Source organism: Nelumbo nucifera, chromosome 2 (genome assembly GCF_055504915.1).
Source record: "Nelumbo nucifera cultivar China Antique chromosome 2, China Antique-T2T, whole genome shotgun sequence".
Classification (NCBI taxonomy): Eukaryota; Viridiplantae; Streptophyta; class Magnoliopsida; order Proteales; family Nelumbonaceae; genus Nelumbo; species Nelumbo nucifera.
Genome location: NC_142650.1, coordinates 45,301,485 through 45,313,576, shown reverse-complemented (window position 1 = coordinate 45,313,576; position 12,092 = coordinate 45,301,485). Strand labels below are relative to the sequence as shown.

Below are 12,092 nucleotides of genomic sequence, written 5' to 3'. Positions count from 1 at the left end.
AAACAGACACAACTAAGAAAACCGATTTAACTGAGATGGTCACTCTCACTCGACATCCCTCCGAAAAAATAAGATCTGGATCAAATCTGTGGAACTATAGGTTCTCCGTTCTCAGCAGCATGGCCAATGAAACTCCCCTGCAAATGCACTGCCCCCATGTTCCCCGTAATGTTTACTATGTAATACGAAAGGGAAAGAGAAAAACCCTTGTGGTCCTCTCGACCGTAAATCCCCTCTAAACACAATGATAATTGGTAAGGCTCAGCTTGAAAGGAGTATAAATGCAAATATGTAGAGTGCAAACTAAGGGTTCAGAGTTTGGAAACAATTTTTTTTTAATTAATTTAATATATGCAAACATCATTTGGTACAAAATTTATCTCTCTCTCTCTCTCCCCCCTCTTTTTTTATCGACTCTTGTGTTCTTTTCTTTTTTGGGAGTGAGAATAAATAAACAATATTACACAAAAGACCAATTGACGAAAGAGAATGCAAGACAGTGGACGGTATTTTCTCCTGCAAGGACTTTCCAGGCAAAGACTTGTTCATATGAAACATGCCGTCCCATGGTTGACAAGCAAATCCCAGAAGGCAGATAAGCAAATCCCTGCATGGCAGAAATTTCAAAAGATTACGAATGGTCATCACAAGAAATATGATCTAATAAAAGGATCAAATAATGAAAGGAGTAACATTTCCTTTTTTAAGGTAACGAAAGGAATAGCATTTCAGGCAAAATTCGTTCTTTAATCACATCTTACAGAGGTTTTTCTGACGTCCAATTTGACAAAGAACAATCAAGGCTTAATCATTAGTTCAACAGACACTTTGAGTACTAATTTAAGAATGTTAGAATTTCACAGTATAAGATGTCCCATTTCATGCTCATTACCTGTTGCATTATCTTGCCAAAGTCAGAGCATAGTGCCTTCCGACCAGACTCATCAAAAATTTTATCCAGCGAGATATCCTGTAGTGCTACTAGTGTGGTCTCCAGCATGTCAAGCCCCGCTTGGTTGGCAAAGGTGAAGACAGGTAATGGCTGCAAAAAAAAAAAAAAAATGTTAGTACATCCTCCAAGTCCTTAATTAGGCAGCTTCTAGTAGATATGCAGGGCATTTTCTTCATAATGGAGGTTTGTCATAATGTACACAATAGGTACTAGACATGGCAATCGGATTGGAAAATTACAATAAAGACCAAAAAGGTACTACTGCTTACATGTTTATTCAAATGGTAACATAACTAAAAGATAAAATGCTGCGCAAATACTAATTCACATGGGTACATGCTTAAAAATAACTGATGACACTCGCATGATAATACACTTAATTCAAATTTTTTCAAAGGAACTATTAACAATACCTTCAATGAGCAGCACAATATGGCATCTTGATGATGCCAGAGTTGTTTTAGCACTGACTCTCCATCCTGGCAATCAGTCCTCAGCAACTCTGCTCCAAAATAGTTACTGAATAGATAACACAAAAGAGAAACATGTCTTAGAAGAATGAAGAAAATACAGGATGGTTCATGATCTTTCTTCATTTGAAAATGACCAGCTTTGACAAAGCATTGAACAGGCTTCAAAATTATTTTAAGCCCTGGAACAGATTATGAACCTGATATTTGAAAAACAATATTTAGGCATTTTAAGCTTAGAAAACTTGCCTGTAGCTCTGGCAGATCCAGTGAGCAAGTGTAAGAGCTTCTGGAGAGCCTGGAGATAACTTTTGGCCCAAGGGTGGGCAAAGCCCAGATGGAGCTATAGCCATCGCAACCCTTTGCACAGAGGATATTACACTGCGGACATATTGTCGAGCCATTGCTGCAACATTCTCCTGAAGATGATTCTCAAAAGGGAATTGAAAAGCAATAGTCAACACTGAACGCGCGTTATAAGCATTTGAAGGTGTGTCTCCAGCAGCACGATTTGTGGCTGGACCTACTTCAAGACTGGAAGCTAGATCCAACGTACGATTTGCAGTCAACACATCTTGTTTTTCACACTGCATAAAACTATTCATTAGTTTCAGGGGGGACAACAATAAGCAGTTCCAAACATGAGGCCCACTGGCCATGCCACATAGAGCCTGCTTTCTTTGGAGTGTCACCTAGTGGACATGTCAACTACTGGGTCATCAGCTATAAAATCAGAAGTACCTTATTATTTCTGCTGTACAACAAACCAAACCTGATCCATTATTGGGACATGGTTTAGGATAAGGGAACACAGAATGAGGTGAGGAACCAAAAGAAAAAGAATAAACCTATACAAACATGTATAATTGAAATCAAAACGGTTCAAGTGTAACAACAAATAAACTCAACTGTTTTTGAATCCAATGGTATTATCCGAAAACCAGAGGGTAGCAATGGAGAGTCATCAGGAAACATTTCATCTATAGGAGCAAAAACAAGTTCAGAGCAAGCTCCCACTGCATTCTCATCCACTCCACTACAAATCTGCAGCATACAATCAATCAAAATAATGACAAAAATGGTATCAGAATTGCTCATTCTTTGTACTTGCACTAAACCAAATTAAGGAACAACTCTATGAACCTTTACTCTTAATTTTCTGGCACAACCTTTATCCTGTTTTTTTTTCCATAAATTCCAAAGGAACCAAACAAAGGAGTATATAGATCCAACCAAACAAAAAACTTAGCCGGTCTGCATCATCATGATTCAGGAATCAAGATGAGGAAAACAGCACTCTCAATTTTGAGGACAGTTTGGAACTATATATAGTTGTTTACCATATCCAGTCCACCCCTCCCAACACCCCAGATAGCTGGGACCAACATTGGGTGGTGGCCTTTAAATTAGCAAATCTTTTTCATACAAGAACAGATATAATTTACTTGGATGATAGAAAATAGATTAAAATTTAAGAGGATACCTGTAAGAGATGAATGTCCCTAGATAGAACAGCTTCTTCTTGAGTGAGAGCATGACCTTCAAGACGAATTACTTCAAGCAACTGAAAAAGAAAATCACAACCAATTTAAGAATAAAAAACGAAAGGAAAAATAAGATAGGAACTACAATGAACATGAATTCATCCACAATTGCAGCATCTCTATACCCTTTATATATGTTCATGTTATAAGTTTGATCATGTAAAAAATGTCTTTTGCAAAATTCCTCCCTCCCCCCCCCCCAAAAAAAAAGGCAGTTGAAAGGAATTGCAGAAATCTTAACAAAAAATGAAGTTTTAAGTTTATATAAAAAACATAAATTGAACTACAGCATTACCATACCTCTTCTTGTTCAACTGTGTGGCCAAGTGGCATGATGACTTGACTCCCAGAAAACCTGGTTGGCCTCAAGCCCTGAAATGCATATGAGCCTGCTTTCATTGATGCAGCAGCATAGGCATCAACATTGAAATCAGCCCACTCAGACCGGTGCTCCCTCAGGAAACGAACCAGCAGTGCAGGAGGAACATTCTAAGAATACGAACAAACATATCATCAATAATCAAACCAACAGAGTATTTTCTATAAGTCATATGCTCATTAACTACTAAAACTCAAATTCTCAGGCTTCACCTCACAATGTCATGAAAAACGGGTCATGGGGATCAGAATTGGGAAGATATTACTTATCAGAAAGGATGACAACAAAACCTACTTAATCCCGTATGGGACACTTGCCACAGCCCTTCTGAAACTGACCTTCTCAATTGAACCAAATCTGATAAGTTACCACTAAAGAAACAAAACAAAACTGACTTAATCCCTACATGTCAACAAATTTTATACATGCTACCTTGTAATAGGAATCTATGATTTGAGGTTCAAAACTTAACTCGAAAAATTAAGGACAGGACTTTGTTGGCTAAGGCATACATGTCAACCCCAAGGTATGCAGTTGAGGCTTAAGGTCTCAAGGTCAAAAAGGATAGGGGTGCTTGTCGGGTACCCAACATGAAGAATCTACCCAGCCTAGAACCATTCAAATTTTAACAAGTGCTCCATCTGATCTCACCCAAGTTGCACCCCCTTACAAAATGACAATAGACCCCAAATAGCTCAATTTTATCCTCCTTTGTCTTCATCATCCCCATGTTAACAGTAACCATATGCTCTCTCTCGGTAATTTGTGAATTGAAGATCTATCACGACTTTTCCCTAAAAAGTTCTATAATGTCTAATAACCCATTATATTTTGGCATTACATTGTTGTACCCAAGCAGTATAATAAAATGAGTGATGCCTTCCAATGCTTAATTGTGAAAATATGAAAATAAATTCTCATAATTCATAAACTTCAAAAATTTTGATGGACAAATTTTCGATTATAGGTTCAAAACTCACTTGGAGTAGCATAGATGCCTTCACACAGAGAATACCTCCAGGCAATGTAAGAGTGTTGGAAGCATTGGCAATAGTGCTCATGTTCTTGGTTGTATTAATAGCGACTATTACATCTTCAGCACCATCACAGCTCATCAACGACCAGCCATCATCATTAAATCCATTGATAGCATCATTAAATCCTCTAAAAATTAGATAGAAATCAATAATCAATAATGACACATAAAAAAGGCCATTACTCATGCTGGTCCCATCTATCTAGGGTTTTTGGGAGGGGTAAACTGGATATGGTCCTAACATTTGGCATTTTCTTGCACAAAGAGGCTGCTCTCAGACTTGAACCACGTTTTCACGTTTGTCAGCCTGGGATTTTACCATTACATCAAATAATGGCCTCTAAATCAAATAACAATATATACACAAGAAAAAGAGAAGAAAAACAACCTACAATTATCATACAAATTACCTGCTCAATCTTTGGCTAAAAGTTCGCAGGACAGCAGGTTGCCTACCCAAACCATAAACCACCTCACCACTGGTCTCCTGAGCTATTTGCCTAATGTAGCGCAGTGCCTTCACAGAAAATAATTCAACCAGTTACAATCTCATAATTTTTCCTTCTTGTTTTTTTATCTTTTTATTTTACATTTTTAGTTGAATAGTGTAGCGGTGGTCCATGTGCAGCTATGATTTCTTCTCTTTCTTACTTCTTGTTTTTCATCCTTTATTTTTTATTTTTTTATTCAGGAGTGTAGTGGGGGTCTTTGTGCCAAATGCAGCAATAGCAATTGAAACAAAATTTAAGTTTCTAAGAAAGTAAGATCCTTTTATGATCCTTCACATGGTGAGGTTTCAGGCCTTGCCCATGCTTCAATCGGCTCACCAATTGAACTGTTTGAAGGCATCCATTGTGACAATGTAGAATAGGTTTGTTTGAAAACAATTGAGAGATCTCTAGCAATTCACTACTTACTGCAATCGTCATCTTCTGGGCAACAACTTTTGACGACTCATAGAGTGGTCTCAGTACTTCAGGAACACTCCATGCCTGAACAATGGAGAATGAATAAAATAAATATGCTGCCTTGGAAACAAAATTTTTATTAACTAGAAAACAAACCTCGAGATCCAAGTGGTCAACAATGTGAATGATTGACCCTCCCCCCTCGCATGGCCGAATCAAGTAACCACTGGGTAACATCTCAGCCCGAACAAATTGGGTAGCAGCTGCTGCATTTGGGCCAGCACCAGAACCAGAGAGAGATCTCTCACATACCTTGAGAGATTGAAAAACAAGCCAAAAAAAGATTTGTAAGACAGTGAGTAGGTGAGGTTACATCAAAAAATTAGATATGTAAAGATGCTACAGCAGTGTAAATCTATTCACACGGCATCTAAACCAAGAGATAGAAAGAACCATCCAAAACTCCAAGCACAGGTTCAGCCATATAATCAGATCATCCTATCTATAGAAATCTTACAGCTAGCCAAGGACAGCACAATTAGCTGCCAGGATACATCTATTCCATATATTGCAAAAACGAAATTGCCAATTGGTAAGTTTTCAATATGCAAGGAATCCTAGCCAAACAATAAAGGATTGTCTCCCAACACAATGCGATATATCTTAGTACAAATTAATGCCTGTGGTTGTGAGAACATTTACCATAAACCAATTTGGCATATTGGATATCAAATGTTGCTCCACTAAATAACAATAATGATGATGTTAATAGACTAACTTTCAATCTAATGCATCTTGTATTTCTTCTTTTTTATTTTCTAAGTTCCCATCAATTGTAAGATAGTAAAAACAATTAGTGCACAATGGTCAATACTATGAACCAAGCCAATGCATTAATTAGTCGACTTTTTATTCACTATTTAAAGAGTCCCCACATGGGAAACTGACGGCATGAGAAATGTAATGATATTTCATGCTATACAACTTCCATGACTACATACCACAAGACTGCCATCATCTAAATTCGTGGTGTATCTCAAAGTCCAGAAATCCCGAGCTGGTGCCAGTATAGTTGGAGCATACATCTGAAAACATCCGTATGTTATACGTAATCTAATGTGAAGAGAAAAACTAAATGGGTGCACTTTGTGACAGGCTCAGAAGAATAAAATATCCAACCCACTCTTCCTAACCTGCATGTATATCAGTTCAATCATTCCTCCATTTCCAGCAGGAAACATCGTAAAGACTTCAAGGTTCCGACAATCTCGAAACCAAGATGGACGGTCTTTGAGGATCTCTGCAATCTGTCAAAAAAATATTACCAGGGAAAATAATTAACAATTGAGAGGAAAATGAAACAGCTTCTTTTTGTTATACCTCCATTTCTATAATCAACTTTGAAACTTTTAAATGGACAGATTTTAAAGGTTTTTTTAATTTAACTCCCTCAAACAAATTGAGGAAAATCCCTCTTCCAAAATATTAAAGGTAATCCAGAATTTCAACATGGCAATAGTCATCTCAATTCAACTATATTATTAAAAAAAGATTTACATTTTCACTTCTCACCTTTGTAGGTTCTAAACTTACAAGACCACAGGCTCGTGCTGCCACTCCACTGCAATTATGTGAAATGGCAACAATCCCAACAGAATCCGGACCAGGCTGGAGACATTAAGTGTAAACGCCTTAGGCTTCACAAAGAGGAAAGTCTACAGACTTGCATGGTAATCTCAAGCTTCACACTGCCCTAAGAAAGTACCAATAAAATGATTCAGAAAAAATAAAAGAATAATTTAGATAACAATCAGAAACCTTCATCCCAGGCATCTGGACCCAATCAACAGCAGTTCCTGTAGCTTTTGAAAGGAACTCTGCCAAGGTCTCCTCTGCAATCGAGAGCAATCTGCCATACAGAGGAAAAAATAGAGATCAGAAACAAACATAAAGATAAATCATTCGACTCCAACATGCCCACTCACTTGTGAGCGTGCGAGCTCACACACACACAGACCCAGCAGGATTGTTGGCATTTCTTAGGGTAATGCCCACTCACTTGTGAGCGTGCGCGCTCACTCACTCTCTCACACACACACACACAAAGAGAGAGAGAGAGAGAGAGGAGAGAGACCCAGCAGGATTGTTGGCATTTCTTAAGGGGTGCTGAGGAGTGGTAACTACAGACTCACAGCTTGCATCAGTAGTTGACACAGATGCCTGCATAAAACCAAACATGGATCAGGAAACCGAGAAGGGTAAACATTCACAGAAGCCTCCATGGAGGCAAGGACCTATACAACATTAATGCTGATTCCATGTACTAGGAATAGATGAAATTTTATTTCTTTGAAGTGAAAAAAAAAATTGCATGCGTTAAAATCCTTTGATTTCTTATTCTAGCGTCATGCAAAAATAGATTTAACAGAAAATTGGAGTGAATAGAGCCAGCTAAAAACAAAATTCTTCGTAGACGTAGAAGAACATTAAGGATTTAGATCCTATTATAGGATAAACTGGATAGTAACAGAGATCATAAGGTTCGGGTGTTCCAGAAGTAACATTGGCACATTGGCAGTTTTTCTGGAACTACCATACCACTGTGAATAAATAAGATATATGAGCAGGGAAAGGAAAAGAAGGATCCCCAAGAGAAACAAACAAGAACTTATGCGTGATGATAATGATGCACAGAGAGCGGCAAAACTAAAAGCCGTGGTAAATGAATAAGCCAAATTCAAAATCGGCAAAAGTTTATGATGGACAGAACTCACGTTTTGCAGTTGTTGCCTCATGTACCCATTTTCGTACACCAGCTGCGATACCTGCTTTTGAAGACGATCATTCTCTTCCATCAACAGCTTATTCATTGCTGTTAACTTCCTGTTCACGGTCTGAAGTCGAGAAGCCTCCTTCCTCTGCTTCTCACGGCACCTACAAGAAAATAACATTAACAAAAATCAGTAACACAGAATTCCCATCTCATTCTGCCTCCTAACTTAGGTTTAATGGATTAAAAACAAAGCGAATTACAGAACTCTACATCTATTCTGTTCTATGAAAAAGCAGTAGGAACTCGGACTCATGAGTTGGCGGGAGGCGTTCCGACTCGGGCGATTCCGAGAATCGGTCATATTCTAATAAATAAAATGGTTCTCAGCTCTCAGGAGAACAGGAGCTAATGAGTAATGAACTGTGTACTGTGTACTCTTAAAAAAATCGCCATGTTAAAATATAGCTAGAAACTAGATTTCTCTAATAAGGCAAAACTCGTTCGAATCGGTTTACGACACGGACAAATCGCAACGCCCACAGAATCCAGGTTTTGCATGGACAAGAAACAGCCAAGCTGCTGGTGGGAGAAGAAATGCTTGCAGACAAAACAAAAGGCATTGAGCAAATAAAAAAACGATGGAGTAAAAGAGAAACATCTCTGCTACAAGTTCTTGCCTGCGATTCTGGAACCAGACTTTGATCTGTTTGGGTTCGATATTGGAGAGGATCGGGCACTCGCGGATCAGCTGCTGCCGTCTCATCGAACTCGGCTTCGGACATTCGGCATAGACTCGCTCGAGAGCTTCGACCTGCTCGGCGGTGTAGCGGACATACTTTCCGGTATCCAGATGTTTGTTAATGCTGCCGCTGCTGTTCTCTCTATGCGGCGCCACGGCCATCGCCATTTTTTCCTTTTTCTTTTTTGGCTCTCTTTTTCTGCCACTAGAATTCAAAATCCTCTATGGAAGAGAAAGAGACAGAAATAGGCGCTTAACGAGCGGTCTTCTAAGCAGGCAGTCTTGCCTAAGATTCTCTCGTAAACTCCGTCTTTGTGTAAAACGTACGATAATTAAGAGCTTCAGCGGATTGAAAAAAGATTCTCACACCAAAAGAGCTTTTGGAGTTATTTATACATGAAAACGTTGCTTGCGAATTTACAGTTGAAAATCTCAAAGAATACAGCACCGTATTTCTTTTTTTCTTCTCTCTCTGAAATCTCCTGGGCTTACTCGGCGAAGTTGGAGATAACTGAATAAGCAAAGCACGACTAAGCTTGCCGATTTTCCTGAGAGATGCCGACACCTTGAACCAAGATCATCTCATTCTTGTCAAAGTTTTCTAGAACAATGAAGCAGACCGCTTTTGTTGTGGTGTCTAAAGCAGAAGAAGCTGAACTTTGTGATTCTTTTGACCAATATTCTGCTACTGCAACCTTGGAACTGCAGAAATAAAGACTCCGGCCAGACCTTTTACTCAACAAACTCTTTAAGCACGAGATATCCTTCATCAAACTCGACTGCAAACCTAGTTCTTAAGAAAAACCAAAATATATCCAGATAAATATCCTCAAACAAAAGCTCCTCTATCAACCTCGATTCCAACAAATACACTTAACGTTCGCAACAGTAAATATTCTCTCTAACGAGCTTTACAAAGCGCATGAACCTTTAACAAATATCAACTCAAACATCAATCAAGGAGTGAGGAAAAAAAAAAGAAGAAGAAAAATAAGAGAAAAACTCAAAGATGAAAAATCTCCTTTACAACCCGGTCCTCAACTTTCGTGTTTGCAGATCAGATTCACAGTGAAAAATAACTCGAGAACTAGAAGCATCCATCTTAGAATATCACCTCTAGAAATCTCAAGCTGCGTTAAGTTTTACCAAAAAATCAAGATCGTAGAAAAACAATCATTTGTTTTCCCGTTTACAGACGGCTCTCTGGACGACGAGAGACTCTTCTGAATTCTCTCTTATCAGAAAGCTAAGGAAACAATTAAAATGGAGAGAAATTCACGGAGAGAAACGAAAAGCTCAAGCGTACCCACAGAGAATCAGCGGTAAGAGAGAAAAATGTTAAAAGAAGATGGAGAAGATTCGAGAGGAAAGGGAGAGAGAGTGTCACCAATGTAACATCCGCCCTTTTTCAAAGGGTAAGGGAGTGGAGTGGATGAGAAGACGAACAGAGAAACAGCTTATTCTCAGCCGAACAGTACATATAGAAAAAGAAGTTCCTTGCCCGCATATCGAAAATCTCCTTCCCTTCTTTATAGCTTTTGAGTTTACGTCCTTGTCCTTCATGTTTTGTGAAAATGACAGTTAAAACCTCTCTCTACAGCCTCTACTTTGAAAGCTACCCCGCACCCACCCACCCTCTTTACCAAAATCTCCCTTCATTTTGGTATTTTATCTACCACTACACTACGAGAATGCAAAATGTCCAAAACCAAACGGGTCGTCGGAATTTTTCTGCGGATGTTAAGATTGTGTTTTGTGTAGGTTCTCTCTGATGCTCTCATAACTCTTTTTTAAGTCTTTAACGAATCACACTCTTACACTTTAAAACATGAATTTCTTTGCTGGCCAAAAGAAATAATTAAAGGAAAGGCTGCATTTATTATTTTAACAGATAAAAAAAAAATTAGGTTGAAATATTTAAGCTATATTGTCAGCCTCTTTATATTAAAAAACTGTTTAATTAGTCTGCTTCACTAATCAGAATATACGACTTTTCTTGGTTGCTGCAGCCTGCAGGAGGATTGCTCAAGTTGTCATTAGGTGTGGTGGAGGCTGAGCTTCTAGTTCTAGCTATCCAGGCTGCAGGCCTCCACCAGTTTAGCGAAAAAACAAAAGTTTGGCAACCGGTAGTGATAGAGTCGGATTCGCTCGCCGCGATAATGTATTATGTAACATCTGACTTCTTTTATATTTTGATTTTTGAACAACAAATCTTTTAAACCATTTTAGTATATACGTCTAGGCAATCTAATTTGCCTGCTCACTCGGTTTCTCAGTATGTAATATTTAATCTTCTGGAGGCCCTTCCCTCCTGCCTCGTCGATGCATGCTTTATTGTTTTGAACTTTGGCTATGAATTGATGATATAACATAACATGCATTTAATTGGCATTGCTCAAAAAACATTGAGATATTTGGCTTGTATTTTTTTTGCCCTTTTATATAATAAAAGAGTAACATCAGGGTGAAGTTGTTCACCTTAAAAGCCAAACCTCAGCCTCTCGATTCTTATAGTAGGGTGAATTGTAATTTTGGCTTCTATACCCGATGATCGGTTATAAGTTTAACCGTAAAAGGATGAAAACAGTAAATCAAATATATTTGTAATTTGTTATTAAATTAACCATATGATCTCCAGTGCCTTGGGGAATGAAAATTCGAAAGGATAAAAAAATTCTTTAAAATTTCTGGATATTAATTAATTAATGAAGCCAAACAAGGATTGCCCAAAGTCACATCACACATTACTTCAAGTCCAAATCAGCCACACCCCCCCCCCCCCCCGCATGTATTAATATATCCAGGAATTGAGTCTTTTTCTGGTAAAGGATGGTGTTTAAGTTCAAATGTTATATCCAGGAATAACAAGACAGCTTCACCTATCACCACATGGTGGAGGTACTTGGTGTTAAGGAATTAGCAAGTGAAAACGCGTGAGGTGGCACGACATGTGGGCCCTTGTTGGACGTTCCCACAATTCGTTGGCATGAGTCATGAGTCATGAAACCGCTTGGTTTGGAGAAACTAGAAATAAGAGCGTGGGAAGGGATTAAGGCCCCGTTGCCGTTGAATTCCCTCCTTTCCCTTGAAGGTTAAAAGTTGAAACTGAACGCTCAAATGCTCCATCGTCTTTATTTGTGCTACACAAACCCCATACGAAACCGTTTGTTACCGGTTGAAGTGGCTGAGCCCGAGCTTGCTTAAGTTTATATATGACGAGTATTAGTAATTTGTGGAGTAAAAGATAATAAAGTGATTTAATTCAAGCATTATCAAACGGACCGTAACTCT

General features: G+C 38.5%; 1 protein-coding gene across 3 annotated transcripts; it reads right to left on the bottom strand.

The window, feature by feature from the left end:
- Positions 1-317: 317 nt before the first annotated feature.
- On the bottom strand, positions 318-10,321 carry LOC104602618 (homeobox-leucine zipper protein REVOLUTA-like). Of its 3 annotated transcripts, none has more exons than XM_010266377.3 (19): positions 10,189-10,321; positions 8,740-9,588; positions 8,064-8,223; positions 7,424-7,509; positions 7,108-7,198; positions 6,862-6,957; positions 6,483-6,596; positions 6,291-6,374; positions 5,446-5,601; positions 5,299-5,373; positions 4,792-4,898; positions 4,326-4,509; positions 3,267-3,455; positions 2,906-2,986; positions 2,332-2,466; positions 1,672-2,009; positions 1,366-1,471; positions 893-1,042; positions 318-607 (listed from the first exon to the last, which is right to left on the bottom strand). In XM_010266377.3, the coding sequence occupies exons 2-19, from the start codon at positions 8,967-8,969 to the stop codon at positions 461-463; spliced, it is 2,529 nt and encodes an 842-aa protein (XP_010264679.1). In that variant the 5' UTR covers positions 8,970-9,588; positions 10,189-10,321; the 3' UTR covers positions 318-460. The 3 variants fall into 3 exon arrangements, with proteins under 3 accessions (XP_010264679.1, XP_010264678.1, XP_010264677.1); XM_010266376.3 differs by having other exon boundaries at positions 8,740-9,594; positions 10,189-10,319; XM_010266375.3 differs by having other exon boundaries at positions 8,740-10,304.
- Positions 10,322-12,092: the final 1,771 nt, after the last annotated feature.

Coding starts and splice junctions, on each gene's coding strand:
- LOC104602618 (XM_010266377.3), bottom strand. CDS start 8,969: ATGGCGATGGCCGTGGCGCCGCATAGAGAGAACAGCAGCGGCAGCATT. Junction 4,510..4,791: donor TTTAGCCAAAGATTGAGCAG/GTAATTTGTATG, acceptor TCTAATTTTTAG/AGGATTTAATGATGCTATCA. Junction 608..892: donor TTGGCAAGATAATGCAACAG/GTAATGAGCATG, acceptor TCTGCCATGCAG/GGATTTGCTTATCTGCCTTC.